Below are 20,018 nucleotides of genomic sequence, written 5' to 3' on the forward strand. Positions count from 1 at the left end.
AAAAAAGTTAATTTTTATCCTGAGAAATCTTTGCTACATCTCATCAGTACTTTTTTTTTAACAGTAAGAAATAGATGGAGTGTTTACTTTTACACAATGTAAGATGTTTCTATTATTCCACTTAGTAATATGTTATAGTCAGGAGTAATCGTCTATTTCCCCTGTTAAATGGATGGAGTTTAAAAGGATTTTATGCTACCATTGCAGTTCATACCTATTATGTTTACTAGAACCAGTGAATTAGCTTGAACAAGAGATTACTCCAGAATTGCTCTTGAAAAAAAGCTAATGTTTTCTAATAGGAGGCACCTTTGAGGTAGTGAATCCATATACGAACTGATAGGTATGCTACCAGACAATAAAAATCTGTGACTCCTGAAGAGGATCAACTGTTAACGAGAGAAACTGTTTTAGAGAACCCAGGAAGTATGCTCCCCCCTGCCAGAGGGATTATGGGCTGTTTGGGAAGAATACTATGAGAATTTGAGGTCCAAAATATTTCTTTCCATTTGAATTGGAATTGCAAATCCAATTTGCACTGGACGAAGATCCTATTTATTTCTGTATATTGTATGGAAAGTGCTATCCCCCAGTGACATGGCAACCATAGCAAACATAGCAAATAAAGCTCTAAATTTTAATAATGAGAGTTACTTGAAAGCAATGACAGCACAGCCAAACTCATCTTTGTAGTAAAATTTTGTGCATATAGGAGATATTCCATAGATATTTGTTAAGCCGAATTAGATAAAATCTATACTGTCTTTGCGGAACATTATAACGATTGAAAAATTGTTGAAAATGTTGCTTATAAAAGCCAAAAGTTAGGTGACTTCAGTACCTTATATTCTGGTGGAAGAATACCATCCATTTAACCCAGTGTACTCCTCTACCTTTTGGAGTCTTCATATTAAAAAATATTAAAATATTTGTTGATTGAATGTAAAGTAATATGAGTCTCTTCTACTTCATAGGATTTGAGATCGGAAAAGTTAAGATGCTCATACTAAAAGAAGTGATACATATGCTTCAAATCTCTTTGATATATAGAGACATGGACACCAACTGTGAGTTTGTAATAACAGATATTGATCTTAAAATACTAATTTTTAAAAATATTAATAATAAACTTCCTTAGTTAAAGCAATTGAAAAGGATCATCATCATCCATTTCAAAATTACTTTCCAAAAAACTTGATTTCAAGTTAAGGAAAAGCCAGAACCCATATCCTCTGTGAGCACAAATGTTCTCAATTATGTGATAGAACCCAAAATATTATAGCTTTTGCAACATCCCCCTGCCCCAAGCCTCTTCTAAGGAAATCTATACAATCTTTTTAGATTTGTTGTGCTACCTTTTTTATGCTGATCGAGATAATGTGCGGCGTGATAGAAGCTGAGAAAGGAATAAAGAGAGAGGATGGGGGAATTAAAAACAGGGCTAAGAAAGTTTTAGAAAATTTAATAAAAGAGGAGAAAAGAAAGAACTAGTACAGTGAAAATTGTGGAATGAGAGATTTAACTGACTGCCTTGTAGAGCAGAAATTTGGTAGGAAAAGACACCAAAACACATTTTTAAGAAATGTGGTTGGGTGATAAGTAAAATAATTCATTCTTTACCATCTCTTCTGAAGAGCTTCTTTAGAGCCTTTGCTTTTCAAGGATCGGATTTGGATTTGTTTTCCATTCATGGGGTGAGATAGGTTTTAAAGCTGTTGCTGGAAGGCAGTTTTATTCAGGTTATACTTCGATAGATTTTAAAGACCAATGCAGAGTGAAATAAGATGTCTTATTTTGATATGGAATGTAGAACATTTATCACCAGTTACAAATCATTGCAAAAGTGCTATAATTCTTGATTCGTGTTAAACCACAAAAATTTTGCAATTTGATTGCTTTTTAAAATGATTTAAATACTTTATCTCTCTCCTTGATTGTACATTGTTTTTACATTTTTTCCAAATATGCCTTCTACTATGAGATAATGAGTTCACTACAGACTGAAAATCGACCATCTAGAAAATAAAATGAAAATGATTTTTTGACTGTCTGGTTTTAAAATCCAAAACACCCCCTCAGTAGCATAGATCTAGACATTTAAAATAAAGTAGGCATATGAGTCTATATGCATATTTTAGGTATCAAAGATTATTCCTGAAGACTTGTGATTTATGGAAGTTACTTATTTTCTTTATATAATTAAGTTTTATGCTTTGCATATTAAACAGATTTAATTACCTAAAATGTACACTAGTAAGTCTCAAAATGTTTCATGTAAAATTCTCAAATGAATTTGGCATTTTAACTGTTAATATTCCTGAATATTATAATATTCCTGGGATCATGGGGTCCATGATTGGTAGGCAGTAAATAGATGATATCCTTATATTTTAATGTTTCTGTTTAATGTTGCACATGTTTCAGTCTTGCCGTAACCATAATGAAGTTCAAAGTTACATTTAAAATTATCATGCTTACCATTCTGAAAAACAAAAATATAATTTAAAAGGAATTTTGAAGGAGACATGGGGTGAGAGACAAAGCAAAAAGGTAGTTTTATGATACTATAAAAAGATGTTAGGGAAAGAAAAAATAAGTACAAATTAACCAGATGTAGAATAGGATCATCAGACATTTTAAAAGAAAAAATTCTTAATAGACACCTTTAATCTTGTAATCACTGAATGCTCATCCCATAGAAGTTTAAATAACTTAATAGAATTTATTTCAAGGTACACAGATGGTGCTGACAGAGTCCTGTGGAAGACCATATTATTCTATTCCTTATTTTTCTAAATACCTTTTTTGTATTATAAAAATAAATATATGATTAATAAATTTAATCTGTTTTACATCTGTTCTTATTCAATATACATTTGAAGATAGGTAAATATGGAAATTTTGTATTTCTTCTAAATGTATCCAGATTTGTGTAAATGTATCAAGCAAACTGCAGATAGTCTATGAGTGATGCACAACCATGCAGGTTGATGGCTGGAAAATGTGGCTAGCTGTATCTGGCACACTTACTTAAGCAGTGATGATTTTCCCATCGCCCCCTACCTTTTTTTGTATATTTTAAGAAACATCTAAAGACTCTTCCTTCTAGCTTTTTTACACATTTGTTTTGGAATGAGAAGGATTAAGCTGTGGTAGGGAAAAATCAGGAGATAAGTCAGCAAAAGAAAATATGTAGAAGGGTCTAGTATAATGGGACAATCAACAAAATCTAAATATAAGAAAAAATGGCCAGGCGCGGTGGTTCACGCCTGTAATCTCAGCACTTTGGGAGGCTGAGGCGGGCAGATCACCTGAGGTCAGGAGTTCGAGCAGCCTGGCCAACATGGTGAAACCCTGTCTCTACTAAAAATACAAAAATTAGCCGAGAGTGGTGGCAGGTGCCTGTAATCCCAGCTACTCGGGAGGCGGAGGCAGGAGAATCGCTTGAACCCAGGAGGCAGAGGTTGCAGTGAGCCAAGATCGCACCATTGCACTCCAGCCTGGGCAACAAGAGCAAAACGCCTCCATCTCAAAAACAAATAAACAAACAAACAAACAAACAAAAACAAAAACAAAAAACCAAAACAGGGTCCTTTATTTAAAAAAAAAAACCACTACTATGACAAAAAATGAATTTAGATAGGAATTTGAGAATGTGGGTAGGTAGGGCACCATTATCACTGAGATCCAACAAAAGCTAATTTATTAAATCAGCATCTTTAGACAACCTACTCTGTTTTTTTCTGTCAACACATTTTACTTACTCTTCCACCTAAAACAGTCGTCATTTTTTTAGTTTTACAGGGAGCAGCTGATTTTATAATTTAATTTGTTCATAAGATATAGCACTATTTTGATAAGCCAACTCAGCTTAAATCACTTAAAATATGTATTTACCTTTTTTTTAAGCCTCTCAGAAGATTATGACAACAACACAGCTGTGTTCTCATTTTTATGTAACTGTATGTTGGACCCAGGTTGACACACTATGCTCATGTGTAAGATCTGTTTATATACTCTTTGGAGTATTCATACTGTTTTCTTAGAAGGTTTGGAAAAGAGCTCAGCATGTTCATGTAACTCATTTTTGCAAAGAAAACATAAGAATGCTTCAACTTGCAAAATGCACCAATACCAAATGATCAGCTAAGTCTGTTTATTGTCTTGGACCACCATGTATCTATCATAAAGTTCTGTTTAAATTAAATTAATAATTTTACATTAAATCTAAGGGTATAATCTAATGTATTTTATTCAAAGCAATTCTACTGAGAATGACTAATTTTCTCAGTGCTTTGATAATTGCTTTTGCAAACTTGTGACAATGCACAAAGGAAATAGTCATGGATTTATCCCAAGCTTTTCTCTATGAAAGCCATTAGATCAATGAAGTCACCCTTGGTCTTTCCAGGAGCAGTCTTCATAAGGTAGTGGAGAAATATACTACAGTTAGTAAAAAAAAAATAAAAATAAAAATAAATAAAATTAGAGGTGAAAAGCCTTTAAACTACCAACTGCTATGAAATATGTATGACATTATAAAGTTAATTTTTAAAAAATTGACAAACCCAGCCTCAGAAGATTTATAAACACAGTATTTTTTTCTCCCTCCCTAATAACCCCCTTCTCACCATAGGCATACCTCACAAAAATTCATTACATGATATCACTGGTCATTTCTGCAAATAATTCTAACGATATCAGGCACCAACAGTTAAACCATTAAAAAATAAAGTAACAATACAACCAATAGAGCTGAATATAATTATCTAAAAATGAAACATTTATGTCAGTTTGGAAGCTACTTGATCACAAAACATGAAAGAAAGGTCAACTAGTTCTTTCTCATCTACCATCGCACTCTACATACATCACTAAGGAAGCCCCACCTGGATAAATTTCTTTAGGTTAAGTCCGTGAACACTTCCCATATACGGCTTATACAAAATTACACATCCATGCTGAGTTATTTACCATTGCGTAGCCATAATCTGCAGTGGGCCAGCGTTTTATCTGCAGGTTATTCAGAGCGGATTTATGTAGCATGATTTTAAAATCCTGGTTGGAAGCATAAACATAAGGTGTGTGCCTATAGTCTGAACAGAAGACTGCAGGTTGTGAAGTGATGTTTGGAGAATCAGAAGAGAGAGTAGTAGAGAGGATATCGTTCATTTTAGAAATGCTGAGGCACAAAACACAGGTGCTTGTGGTACTTTCATACATGAAATCCCTTCTCTTGTATGTGCATCATGTGTAAACGTAAAGTCTGTATGCTGCTGACTATTCGTCTCTGGTGTCCAATGAGTATGACTCCAATTCTTCTAATGTCACTGAGAGAAAGGAGAGAGCAAGAGTGAGAGCGAGAGCGAGAGCAGGAAAGAGAGAGAGAGAGAGAGAGACAGAATATGAACATTTAGATCTGATAAGCATGCAAGATAAAATGAATATTTAAATATATTAAATAAGCACGCTGCCACAGTTTCCAAAAATAGTGTAGCTTACTTGTTAAGCAGAGATTTAAATGAGCAGCAGAAGTTTGTTTCTTTTTTTCCTTTTCTCTGGATCCACAGAACACGTAAAGTTAATCTCAGATGTAATAATATATATTTTTCAATTTTATATACAGATACGTAATACTCAGCTATTTCATAGGCGTAAATGCTAGATAATTTAGGTAATGATATACATTTGCAACGGTATTAGCAAAATGGTGATTATGTAGGATGGAAGGTATAATATGAACTCCATTTGATTTCTCATGGATTTTTGATATCTGGAAAAAATGCCCTTAGGTTGTACTGTATGAAATTGCCATTACTGTCTTAAAACAATGGCGATTTAATATGGTTCAACCTAACCATTTAGTCTTTTAAGCACATGTTAAATATTTTCATTGCATGTAGGCAAAAGACAATCTTTGAGATAGTGGAAAATAGTTGACCATTATAATATCTAGAAGGAGCTCTGAAAATGACATGATAATATTGCATTAATTTGATGAAGGTAATAGAAACTGATTATGCAATATTAATATATGTGAGTAATAATTTGCCAAGGTAAAATTAAGTTGACATAAAGTCTATGATTTGGATGCGAGTAACATGCATTTTAGAAAACATTTAAAATATTTTAAATAGCTATTTGAATTAAATATATTCTTTCAAAGAATAATAGCTAAAAGTGTAGTGTCCAACTTCCACTAGAATGATAGTCAGAAATGGTGAGGAAAGACTTGGAAATTACCTACTAGCCTAAGGAAAGGTGTTCTTGATACAGCATTTGAACTTATAATCCCCAGCAGGACATCTCATTACAGTAATAACCCTAGTATCACTTACTCAATGCTCATTCTTGAAATCAGGTCAAAAGTTGTAAACCCTGCTGCCACGAAGTTATTTTTGTATTGCCCCATCTTTATAGAATCTAGCCAGTCACCAACTGTGACAAACAAAGGATATTCCGGAACTTCACCAGGGGACTCTGGCATTCTGTAAGAAAACAAAACAAAACACGGAAAGCATTTAAAAGCCAAATAAAGCACAAATCGTGGAACTTTATTTTTACTTTTATGATATTCTTACATCTACTGTTTTTATTCTCCATTTAAAAGCCTCTGATTTTCTATCTTATTCAAATCAGTCACTTTAAAAAATTATTTATCAAATCAGTGACTTATCTGGTGGAACACTTTTGTCTTTTTGTGCTTTTTGCTATGACTGGGACTTATACTGATCTTTTTTCTTTTTAATTTCTTTATGATGGATCTTGAGAGAACTCACATCTTGCTATCCCTCTTCTTCTTATACTTTTTTCTCTTGCATAAAATTTTGTTTTGAAACTTAAGGAATAGCCCATCCCTTATCCCCACAAGGAGAGTAGCCACAGGATGTTCATTCTTCCTGTATGACCTACCCCTGAATCCATGTCCTTTTCTACATTTGCTGTGATAGTTCTTCCCCTTCTTATGGTGAATTCATTGATCAAACTTCCATTTATCTGTTCCCAAACATTCAATAATAATTTATCATTTGTTAAAATGTAATTTTTATTGTCATAGAGTTCAGTTGCATGAATAAGATTTACACACATACAAGCTAGGGTAATGTCCCCAAAGCACAGATATTAATAAGGCACAAAACAACACAAAATCAATGTTAGGTTGGGTTAAGAAGAAAATGGATCTTAAAGGCAATGATATAGCAATCTTTATTTTTGTTTCTCAGATCTGATGCAAGGGGCAATATAAAGGTATTACTTTGGAAAGGCTAGGGATACATGTGCTTATATATACATTACATACACATATTTATATGCAATATATATGAAGTAGTTATATATAATAGCTTAAGTCAGAGAGAATAAAAACAGAATTAATCTTATAAATTATGGTAAAAGTAACTCAGAATTGTGTATTAAGCCATTCTGACAATAAATTGTATTAGTTTATTTACATAATTACATAAAAATACACATTAAAATATTTTGCATATTTTAAAAAATACTTGGTGGTAAAAGTGCTTTTATAGCAATAAATGTGTTACAAAAGCTCTAGGGTAATAAATATATCATTTAAAGAATTTTTAGATCTGTAATTTATATTAACTAGTAAAGCAGTAACAATCTTAAAAAAAATTTAGTGTTTGAGTGAAATCGATATATTCTAAGTAATGAAAAACTTCCTTATTGGAGGTGGATCACTGAGTTATTTTTATTGGAATATTGAAGTTAGTTCAACTTTCATTTACTTTGTTTTTAAAGTCCTTTTATAAAGTTAAAGAATGAAAGAATCTACAAAGACAATTAGAGCCATAGATTTTAATGTTCATATTTGGACTATTTTATCAAAATGTTTTTACCATTCACATTTGAACTACTTCAGCTTTAACTAGCAATTGATAAACTATGAGCACACGTGATTAAACCATGTGAAGTAAGAATTCCCCTACTGTGAAGCAGAAGGGCATATACATGCTATATAACCCTGGTATTGTTCTACTAATAATATGGGAATTAGGTCCTAAGGTTGATACTTAAGGTAAAAACTGAAATTCCCTAACCATTAAAATTACCCTTAAAAATCCTTTAAATCACCCTAAAGTCACCAGGTCCCGAGTCTTTTAGGAGCACAAGTTGTATATGGTACATCTCCTGAAGATTCTGAAAGGTGCCCTTGGAAGGCCTAGAATTCACTTATTTGGTTTTCCTTTTATTACTACATTGACCTACCTTTTTCTAAACTAAGGTCTAGCTGAAGGTGGAGGTGGGGTGAACAGAGATTACAGGGTGGGGTTGTACTCTTTATATCTGATTGGAATTAACATAAAGTAAACGCATATACCTTGTGATTGATTACACTGTAGTCAATATTGGGTCTGGTTATCCATAACAGTCACTTCTGTCCTTTTTAACCCTACTCAATTCTATTGCATTTCCAGTTTGGAGGCTGTTAAGCTGCATTCTTTTTTCCTGTACTACAGATTGCAATGTTATTTTGATTGTGGGCTGTTTCATTTTAATTAACATCAAAATGATTCATGATTTGACCTAAAACAAAGATCAGTCATGTTCAAAGATTGGAAAGCTATCATAGCATCTACCAACAAATACTTGAATTGTTGCTGTATTTATTCAAAGTTTCCCAGAGGCATTTATGTTAATGAATATTATCAAACAGAAATTCATATGTAAAATACAAAATAATAAAGGTCTTCATGGCAAAAATAGTGAAGCAGATTTTTAAGTTGTAGCATTTCTCAGAGTTTTCACTGCTCTAATGTGCATTGTAAATATGTAAGATAATTCAGAATAGTTTCTACATTATTTTTCTAAATTATTTGACCAGTTTCAGGGGATATACCATACTTCACTGACCAAGTTTAAATATCAAAATGACCAGGATATCCTTGTTGCTTGTTAACATAAATAAAACCGCATGTTAGAAAATTGAGTGTCCTATTTCAAAACAACGTGACTCTCATGTCTTTTAAATACTTGTCAAAGTAGTTTGTTAAAACTGAACAAAATTAAAAGAATGTATTAAAGTGACTTTCCCTTCATACTCCTATTGCCATTCTCGATGCACCAACATAGTCAGATGACTTCTACTTCTTTCTCCTGAGATAACACTGGAATAACTCTTGAAATTTCACAATTTCATATATTTGGTGAGTGGAAATGTAACTTGCTAATTTTATGTCCTTAGTATAAAAGGTCATGGAAGGACATTCTGTATGTTAAATGACTTAAATAGCCTATTTCCCTTGTTGAAAAGCATCTGCTGTTTGCTTCCAGAATGCTTTAATACCATAATTCCCTTTCTCTCCACGCATCTTCAGTGACCTAGTTACTCTTTGGCCTTTATACGACTGCCTTCGCAGTTGATTTAGTAAGGTCAGGGTCCCCTCATTGTTCACAGCCACTGTGAAATAACTTTTCTTTCACCTTATCTTCTAAGGAAGTTGAAAAATGTTGCTATTTTCTGGCTTCGAGGGCTTGGTACTATTATCCTCACATGAATTCTTTGGAATATTACCTAATAAACAATAAATGCCCTTTCTTATCAAACATGTACAATAATAAATTTAGTCTGCTATTTGCTGAGCATATAGAAATTTGTGCTATTTGGTGATTAGTGAGTACTGCCCACCTGAGAAATATCTTTACAGCAAAACCTGCAGCTCACATTTTAAAAAATACTTATTGTAGAATAGAAGGTCAAGGATCAACTTTTTCCTCAGAAAAATGAGAATGGGGCTAGAATTAGGATATTTCAGGTATAATTATGGTTAATTTAGATTATAGAAAGGGCTGGAGTATAGGTATGACAGGTAATGTTACAGTTTAGTAATAAACATAAAATTTCAATACAATAAAATATGTTTAAAAATGAATAGCTTTGGTAAGAGTCCAGAAGTTTTCACTCTAATGAGCCCTTGGAGTTCACAATAGTACTAGTGTTTTAACTTAGAAATTCCTTAGATAGGTCAATATATATCAATACTACCATTAAAAAGCAAGAAGTGTTTTATCCTCAAAGTTTTCCATGTTTTGTATTCATCATATAAATATATAATAGTAATAGACATACTAAAATGATTCAAGAAAGGTTATATTTTGAGAAACACTATTGCAAGCTAAGATGCTGTTTTAACAGGACACCCTCACACGCTTGAAGGCTTTTCTTCTCTTCCACTCTAACACAACTTCTTGTTTCCTAGCTCATACATGTATATGTGATTAGCAGAAATGTACAGATAGGGTCCATTTTATTTTATATTGCCTTCATTTCACATATTCACGAATGTATCCCATGTTTCAACAGTCTTCATATTCAAATGGGTGCCTAGTATTCTATATGTGGATGCTTAAAAATTTGTTAATTCTCTAAAGTTAGACTCTTAGGTTGCTAACAACATTCTTTTAGTAGACGTGAGTATGTAGTCTTAGAGCATGTTTCTTTTTGTTTCAATTGAATAACTTCCTTGGGAAAAATTCATGAGACGGAAGATTTTTTTTTAAAGAATAAGTGAAAACTCCCTGATGGCAGGAACACATCTCTCTATTTTTGTGTAGGCACTCACATAATGCTGAAAACATTATAGGAGTTCATTAAATATGTGATGACTCAGACTTGAATATTAAATTATCTACAGAACAGTTTGGTGCATAACATGATGGCTGATTCATGATGAATATTTTCATTTAATTCCAATAAATAAAAAACCTAGAAGAGTAAGTACCTGTTGATATAGTGGTCAACTTATTAAATAATATACTGTTTATTTAAATTATTCCTTGTATTGCAAAAATGTTTATTCTGTCTTTATAGGTTTCAGAGTGGAGAAAGAGACAGTGATAGGTGGAGTTGGGTAGCATAGGGTTAAGGGTTCACCTGCCATTATAACCAGACCTAGAGCCACAACAGCACACTGACTTAATGCAATATGACTGCTTTTACGTGAGTTCCTCATCTCGTGACTCAGGGACTGCACTTCACACTATTCATTTAATCCAGGAAATAATTTTGTCATACATACACTATGTACATACACTTTGAAGAACTTACATAATCATATATTTTTAAAAAGTCCTCTCTGCAATTAAGCCTAACATTCAATGTGAACACATTAAAATAATGAAATAATTTTGATATTTAAAACATTTTTAAAATGTAAGTTTACTCAAAGGGCTATGAAACCTCAAATGCATAGAAATATACTATATAGATATAGAAACAGATATTTAGTACTTGTGGGTCATATATATTTGTTTCAAACAGTCTAACTCCACAGTGTTAAGGACATTAATTATCTTTTGTCAGTCTTTTATTTTCAGTAAGTCTTCAATTGTTTTTTATTGATATGATTATTTAAACATAATAAGGCTGATAACTAGTGAAAAATATGAAGGAATGAAAATTAAAATTTCAAAGTAAAATTTAAAGTTGTAGATATGTTTGAACATTAAGAGGAACAGATGCAGAGCAGGGATAATACTTATAAAGAATTTCCCATAATTCCCAGTACAGTACCCAGCACATGGTTCCTACGGCCAGAGTAATAGACCCCTGAACCTCAAGAAAAGTCTGCTTTTGTAAGGAAATAATCCAGGATCAGAAAATAGGTCTCATGTCACATGCCAACTGCAATTCATTGGCAGTGGTTGTCAAAATGTGGTCATGAGAAGGATACTAAGGCAGAATCTGGACTCAGCAGGAGAGTGTTGTGATGATTAGTAATATCTGCCATAGTGAGAAAAAGAAGCAAAACATATTTATGCCAGCACCAGAAAAATTCAATCTACAGAAATGCCTGAGAATGTAATTCTGGAATTATGTGATGTTACTGTCATATTTTCCTCATTTCTCCGTATTGTTGCTATTACTACTTTCCTTTTTCAAGTAATGTTCTTCAAGTGGCTGGGCATTGTGGGAGGGTGTTTGGGGGGATATATGGACTATGTATTTTCTATTTATTCCCATGACTAAGGTCATATTCTCTACATTCTAGTATTTGCCTACTGGGACATAAAATAACAGGCTGATCTCCACTGAAAATTGTTTTTTGAATTTTAATAGACTCCATCTATCAAGTTAGACTAGTCCAGATAAAATCTATCTGGAAATGTGAAAATGTACCCCCTTTTCTTATAATCATATTTTTGAAGCAGTGTTGTACTAGCAAACATCTTGCCTTTCTGTGTGATTCTATGTTGTATACTGGAAAGAGCAAGGACTTGGAGTCAGTGGCCTTCAAACTCCTGATCTACTCATTATTGCTGTGTACTCTTGGGAAAGTTAGCCTCTTTAAGTCTCTGTTTCCATGTCTGAGGGATGGGAATAATAACAGTGAGGATTAAGTGATATAACCAATAAAAGCCCCTGGTACCACAACTGGCACATAGTAGGCTCTCAACAAATGGCAGTCATAGTTATTGTTGATAATATATATTAGGAGTTTGTATCAGTATTAATATGGATATTGACATTATATTATAAAGATCTTGTGCCAGCAGTTTATGGGAATTTTCTATTTTTCTTTTCTCTTTTTTTAGATATGGGGTCTCACCCTGTTGCCCAGGCTGGAGTGTAGTGGCATGATCATAGTGCACAGCAGACTTGAAGTCCTGAGCTCAGATCCTCCCACCTTGGTCTCTCGATTAGCTGGGACCACAGGCATGTGCCACCATGCCTGGCTAATTTTAGTTTTTAATTTTTTGTAGAGATGGGGTCTCATTTTGCTCAGGCTGGTGAACTCCTGGCTTCAAGTGATCCTGCCACCTTGGCCTCTCAAAGGGTCAGGATTACAGGTGTGAGCCACTGAGCCTGGCTGAATTTAGATTTTTCTAATGGGCAAGTAGAAGTTTCAAATCTCCTGATCCATCTTTCATATTCTGTTTTCCTTCCACAAAACTTTGCTTATTATTCAATTTCAACATTGGTTTTGGCCAGCCAGTTATTTCTCTGTCATGAAAAGCATATTTAAAAGTGCTAGCAACAAGAATCAAAACAAAACAAGTTGTCTATGACTTGGTGTATAGAGATACACAATTTAGCAAATGCTGATTATGTATTGCCTATGTGGCATTGAACAAAATCTTCTCAAAATAAGTAGAAAATTTTAATCAAAATGTTGGAAGTTATTGTATTCAGAAGATAGCACTATTGGTGCATAATTCGCTAAATGGAGAGAGATAGTACTATTCAGTCTTACAGCATTATTCACAGTTTTTTAAAGAAGAGGTTCTAAATAATGGTACTGGTATGGGCTGTTCCCTACGTTCATGATTCACATATTACTGGAAACTAAGTGCTTTAAAGTTACAAGATAGACTAATATGTACTACAGAAGCTGGTAGTTGCAGTTGCTAAAGTCTTATAAGGCCCAGTGGGTAGTAACAATATACGGTACATAAGGTGTATTGGCCTGGGCAAAGCATTATTTCTGAGGTAGCCAACATCTGGACAACTGCTGCCCATCCCGGGATGCCACATTTGAGCTGATAGTCAAGAAGCCCCTAATGTGTCAAATATTTTGTCAGTGACACGCTGGGGACCTGGAGCAGGGATTAGAAGAAAGCATTATTTCCCCATTACATTGAAACTCTGTCCTAAAGGATATTGACCAGCTGACTACAGTCTGGTGCACTCAGTAGACTTCGGTGTGTGGAGTCATCAGGGGTGAGGGTTGAAGAAAATGCAGAACAAATGTGTAGGACAATGTGGGTGAGGGTGGGGAAGGTAGGACTGGGTGAAGGGTCACTATGTAGTTATCAAGCCACAAAGTGGGAAAATACTTGGGGTTTGGAGCAGCTACAAGGTTGGTCCTGAGAGTTAGTGGAGAGGGAGAAAAAGGTGTTTTAAACACATGGCCAGGCACTGCTCCAGATGTTGTTCTACACACAACCTTGGCCTTAAGCTGGGTCCTTTCTCCCAAGGGCTGTTCATGACATGACAGCTACAAATAATTATTTGAAAGGTGGTTATAAGGCATTATTGTAAAGTGAATGAATATGAGAGTAGTTTGAAATTCACATTTATGAAAGGATAACTGCCTATATTAATACAGTGGTTCTCCAAATTAGTTTTTTACTGTTAGTTGGATTTAGGGTTATATTTATAATACTGCCACATTCACTTATATGGTGTATCTACACTTTCTTGAGTAGGAGAGAAAGCAAGCATGTTGGGAACTGCACAGAGCTCTGAGTATTCCCATGGGAGTGTGTCAGGCACAAGAATATTTGCTGCACCAAATAATGAAAGCCTTCTATGACCAACATGTTTTCAATTTAGGTACTCTGACTTTTGAGAGGAACAACTGCAGATATAGGTTTATGAAATTTCCAGTATGTTAGTATAAAATTATTACATTTTCAATATGTTAGTATAAAGTTATTAAACTGTGGATTTCATGGCCTTCCTCATCCCTTTTGTCACTTTAATTTCTTCCCCTCTTACTGTCAAGAGAAAGGATAACAGCTTCTTAGGTGAGTCTTGAGAAAAAAGCTATTAGAATGGAATAAAAACCATGGGGACTTAGCAGATGAGAGAATAATATCAGCATATAAGTGTGAGAGAAATCTGGGGGTTGGGGATGCTACACAAAAGGAAAGTGCAGGAGTATTTAATAAGAGTTGCAGTGGATTATACACCTGGACTTCTTGTCAGGTTTGAGAGATATAGGAGAAAAGATGGAAATTCTACGTATGTCATCTTTCCTTAATCCAACATCACTCTGGGGCAGACAACTGGGCTCTGCAATTTGGGAGATAGAGAAGCAGTGTCACAGTTTTATGAGCATAAAACAAAGCAGGCATTCTTTAGCTAATATTGCTATCCTTTAATCTACTGTGTCTCTTCTCCCTAAACAGTCTCAGTTCTCTGGAATCAGGAACAGAGTGGGTGGGTGGTATTGGAGGTAAGAGGGTGGAGCAGGAGAACCCATCCAGGCTGCTGTGAAAATGAGAATGCTGATAAAGGTTCAGGCATGTGAAGCTTAGAGCACTGATTCTTTTTGTTTCTCAAACAAAAGCATATTAATGGCCAAACAGTATCACATATGTCTTTGTCAGAAACAAGGATAGCAAATCAGTCACAAAAACTTCAATTTGGTTTCCCGGAGATCAGACTTTAGAATTGAATCAAGGTGCCAAGTTTATATAAAGCACGCAACTTTTGGCCTGTGTGCGGCAGTGCTGTCTCAGAGCTTGCCACTCATGGGGCTCTTCTGCTGGATTGCTGAACAGCCCACTAAATCACACATCTCTGGCCCTCAGATACACCCTTTCATCTTGACTTGACCTCTGGATCCCCGTTTCTTTTTGACACTTTCTCATCTTACATTCTTCATCAATATTTTCCAAATATGATGATCATTCATAATCTTGAAAAAGCAGAAAGGAAATTGTTTTATCTGCTTTTCCTCAAAAGAAGGTTTTTACATGCCTGTTTCTATACCTCTAGCACAGTCAGACAGCTTTGTTGATGGGGACTGATTGTGGATTCTGTTAACTCTATACCACAACAAGGGGCCCAGATTAAAGGATTTCAGTTTATAGATGCCAGTATCCTCTCCATTAATGCAGACTCACTACTAGCTCTTTCTCCTCAATACTATAGCATGACCAAGTCACCTCAATAACTCATATAAAAACAAAAACCAAGAAATATTTCCTCTAACTACTTTTCTTTCTCATCAGAAACAGGTTTCTTGAAAAAAAAAAAGGGTACTATGTATTGCTCCTTTCTCTGAGCTCATATTCACTCTTCCTCTATTGTAATCTGTCTTACACAACTTTATTGAAAATGCTGTACCAAAGGTTGTGCATGCACACCTGAAAGTCTCATTGCTGAATCCAATGGAGACATTTCATGTTTTATTTTACTGCAATTTTGTGAAGGCTTGGACATTATACTCCTTGAAACCCTCTCCTCTTTCTTCTATGATACTGCTCTTCCCTGTTTTCCTGACTACTTGTCTAGCTTCTCTTTTTCAGTTTCCTTTGGGTACTTTTTTTTCAGTTCATGTCTTAAATTAGAGGGTTTCATCCTTTCCACTATTTATTTGCATTCTTTCTCTGTGGGCTATCTTAACTACAGTTAAAGCTTCAGCTATAATCTATATGCTGATGATCTTCAAATCTACATCTCTAGCCCAGATCTTTTTATCTGAGGTTCAACCTATAAATATAACTGTCTAGATGTCCCACAGGCATCTGCAACTCAGCATGTTCAAAATGGTCTCATTTCTATTCCAAAAACTTGTCCCTCTCCCTCTCTCTCGGGTAATACCATCAGCCAGCTTGTATAAGAAACAAACTTGACAAACATCTTTGATTCTTTTTCTCCTCCCTTCCTCCATATTCAAACAGTGACTAAGATGCACTGGTTTTCCTAATAATATGTTATTATTACTTATTATTAGGAAATAATAATAATAATAAAATTCTCTTATCTTCTGAACCCCAAGCTCATTCCCATTTCAGAAGTCTAGCTTTAGTTACTGAAAACATAAAATTGTCTCTGTTTCCAGTCTTGTTCCTTGTTTTGCACTCACTAGTGTAAATCATCCCTAGAGTGATCTTTCAGAAATGCAGATGTAATCATGCTATTCCCTTGCTTAAAATCCTTCCATGGCTGTCCATTGCTTTCATGATAAAATCCAAAGTGCCTTTCCTTCCTTTACTGCTTCCTGTGTCAGACTTCTTTAGGGAAGATGGACCAGAGTAATAGTTTAATCTCTAGCTATTTCATGCTTGGCTTCACTTTACTGAGGCTGCCAATTAGTGATTTAGAGGTGAACTCTTAAGTGCTCTGCTGTGAACTGAGGTCTGTTTCAAATAGTCCTTGAAGAGCCTCGGCCTTACTAAAAACCTGCACTGGCTTGAACCTGTGATCTGAAGTTGAATGTCTGAATAGCCCCCAGCCATCCCCTGAGTGAAGAAGGTGAGCTTTGGATATGCATTGGTTATTTCCAAGTCCAATTTTTTCTAAATAAAGAAATATGTTTTTAACTTAATGATATTTAAAATATAATATTTTCAGACATAGATGATAGTCTTTTTTTTTTTCTACTCTTCCTCTTATAATTGCTCTTCACAGGGAGGTGAGTAGATCTTCTCAAGTCTACTGACTTTTACAAAATGGTGTATGAATGCCTCCATTTTCTTGTCTTGTTATCTGTTCTTTTCTGGTTTTAGGAATGGAGAGTAACAACAACTAGATGTGATCATATCAGCAGGAAATATTCTTCCTCTGGGCTGATTCACAAATTGCCCCTGTCTGGCTTGCCATTTCAAATTGAGGAACAGAACATAGAACAGGCAAGAAAATTAAAGGGGCTGCACACACACACACACACACACACACACACACACGCACTCTCTCTCTCTCTCCCCCTCTCTACTTCTAAAGGTAAGGAAGGATCAATCAATTTTAAAAGGCTATGTAAATACCAAAGACCCAAACAGGAAAAGATATAAACAAAGTAATTCAGAAAGATTAGAGAGAGAGAAAAGGAAGGGGAATCTGTTATCTTGTTTTAAAAGAGTCCATTTTTACTTTAATGTTAATAATTCTTTTTTTCAGCTGATAAATGAAATATGGTTTCCACAAAGTCAACAACTAGATGGTTATCAAGGCATTTTTTTCCTTTCTACCTGTTATTATTTATAGCCTGAAAGAAACCATAATTGTCAAGAAGAAAAAAACTCAACATTATGCCTCTTACACAAGGATGTCCTCCACCAGGGTGTGAAGGGCACTGGGATTTCGGATCAGTTTGTCAAGGAAGCTGACGATGTCAGTAAATTTTGGTCTGTGATTTCTCTCCTTCTGCCAGCAATGGAGCATCAGTTGGTGCAGAGATGCTGGACAGCCCATGGGAGCTGGAAGTCGGTACCCTTCTTCAATGGACAGAATGACCTAAATGCAAACATATACAGATTACTCTCTTATTTTTAGGCAGTAATACATATGCTATGTTATAATTTCTTTTTATACAAGCAGAAGAAGCCAAAATAATGGTAAGCATGAAAACTACTTGTGAGTACAAGGACCTAAATAAGGATAAATACAAAAGCTGTGAACAAAAATTGCAAGTAGCTCCAAAGCATCTGCTCACCCCTATGAGAAGAAAATATGTTTTAAACATGTGCTACCGGTATAGAGGAGGTTAAGTTCATTACAACCTTAAGAAATAATTTTTTATGTGACTTAGCTGGAACATCTCAAAACCCAATTAAACATCAGAAAGTCAGCATTGTGATTGATGCATTTAGTGCGAATAACATATAACAAATGTCTTAAGTAAAAATTTTAAGAAAAATTCTGCTGAAGCACTGATTTCTTAAGTCATTTTTTATCCTTTTATAATAATGTCAATGTGTACTCTATTTCTAACCATCATCCCTTCTTTCTTCATCATTAATTTAATTCCTATTCTCTTACATTTAGCTTTCCCTTAGTCTGACACTGACCTGATTATGAAATCATACTCCTATACCTCCTAAGGTCATTTAATCCTTAAAATGCTATCAATGGCTAGCTTAAGGCTATAGGGCAATAGGAACATTAGCTTGAGTGTCCTCTGAGCTAGTGTGCTTCAGCAGAACTTCTGTGATGACAGAAATGTTCCCTCTCTACAACATGGTAGCACACAGTCACATGTGGTTAGTGAGCACTTGAAATACAGCTACTAGAATGAAGAAACTGAATTTTCAACTTCAGTTACTTTTAATTAATTTAAATTTAAATGTATATAGCCACATGTGTCTAATGGCTACTCTATGGAACAGTGCAGCTCTCGGGAAAGGAATCTGTATAAGATACCAAAGTTAAGAGTAACAAGATAACAATAACTATTTTTCTTGGTACTTAAGGAAATCACAAGATAAGGCAGGAAATTCATCTGTTTAGTGTATGATCCACCTTCCTAGCAATATGATAACACTGACCCTGAATTTATGTAGCCTAGGTTTTCATGAAATGTTCAAAAGTATTCATGTGAACATGTATTCTTTTTTTTTTTTCAATTGATGCAACTCAGTAATTTTTATTGCAACTGGAAGACAATACATCACAGAAACTTCATGGTAGGTCTGGGGAAAAGTGTTATTTACAATAAATGATGAAATAGTTTGTCTTTGGCAATATGATTACATACGAAGAACGCAAAATGCAGGTATGGATGCCTTCCAAGCAACACCATCAAGTCCCTAGAGTTCGGCTGATCGTGCCTGCGTCCACATTGTTTCTTTAGGTTCACACGAACATAACAGAACATCACTTTCTTTCTCCTTTATGGTTCTCCCTTTCTATTCATGATATTGGCAGTTTCATACAGAAAATACAGAAAAAAATGGCTTTTGAAAAATTATTACTCTCTTAAATTAATTTGGCCGTGTAGGTCTATTGGCCAGCCAAGGTCAGATGACCCTAAGCATCAATAGTAAACCTCTTGGTTTTCTGATTGCTTTATCACTTTTTTTTTTCTGTAAAACAAAAAAAAAAACTCAGAAATGTTACAGAATCAGAGTATTAAAAAATGTACAAGTGTATATGCTTCCCAGACACACATGGATACATTTATTCTTATCTCTAGGGAAAAGACAAAAGAAAGTGTTTATTGTCACCATTGTTGAGTTTGGAAAATGGAGGAACAGACTAATATTTAAAGACAGGCAAAATTTAACTTCCCCCTCCTCTGTCCCTCTCAAAAAAACAGAAATATAAAAATGCAATTTGATTTGTTTTAAAATTTACACTATTGGACATGACTAACACATTCTTAATTTATGTTAGAGGCTGTTTGTAAAAAAGGAAGAATATGTCTTCACGAACCTCTTTACTGCTAAGTTTTAGCTTTTTTAGTAATAGGGAATTTCTCATAATCCCATCATTGTCTTTTTTTTTGTTTTTTTTTTTGAGACGGAGTCTCGCTCTGTCGCCCAGGCTGGAGTGCATTGGTGCAATCTCGGCTCACTGCAAGCTCCGCCTCCCGGGTTCACGCCATTCTCCT

General features: G+C 34.6%; 1 protein-coding gene across 5 annotated transcripts in view; it reads right to left on the reverse strand.

Moving 5' to 3' along the window:
• Positions 1-3,557: 3,557 nt before the first annotated feature.
• Positions 3,558-20,018, reverse strand: part of EPHA6 (EPH receptor A6) — a 963,391-nt gene continuing 946,930 nt past the window's right edge. For all 5 annotated transcript variants that reach the window (XM_030801993.1, XM_030801992.1, XM_030801995.1 and 2 more), the window contains 3 exons: positions 17,730-17,923; positions 6,339-6,488; positions 3,558-5,330 (listed from right to left, as the gene is read on the reverse strand). In XM_030801993.1, coding sequence (XP_030657853.1) covers positions 5,216-5,330; positions 6,339-6,488; positions 17,730-17,923 — 459 coding nt within the window. In that variant the 3' untranslated portion in view covers positions 3,558-5,215. The remainder of the gene's footprint in view (positions 5,331-6,338; positions 6,489-17,729; positions 17,924-20,018) is intronic.

The sequence above is a fragment of the Nomascus leucogenys genome, chromosome 21 (genome assembly GCF_006542625.1).
Source record: "Nomascus leucogenys isolate Asia chromosome 21, Asia_NLE_v1, whole genome shotgun sequence".
Classification (NCBI taxonomy): domain Eukaryota; kingdom Metazoa; phylum Chordata; class Mammalia; order Primates; family Hylobatidae; genus Nomascus; species Nomascus leucogenys.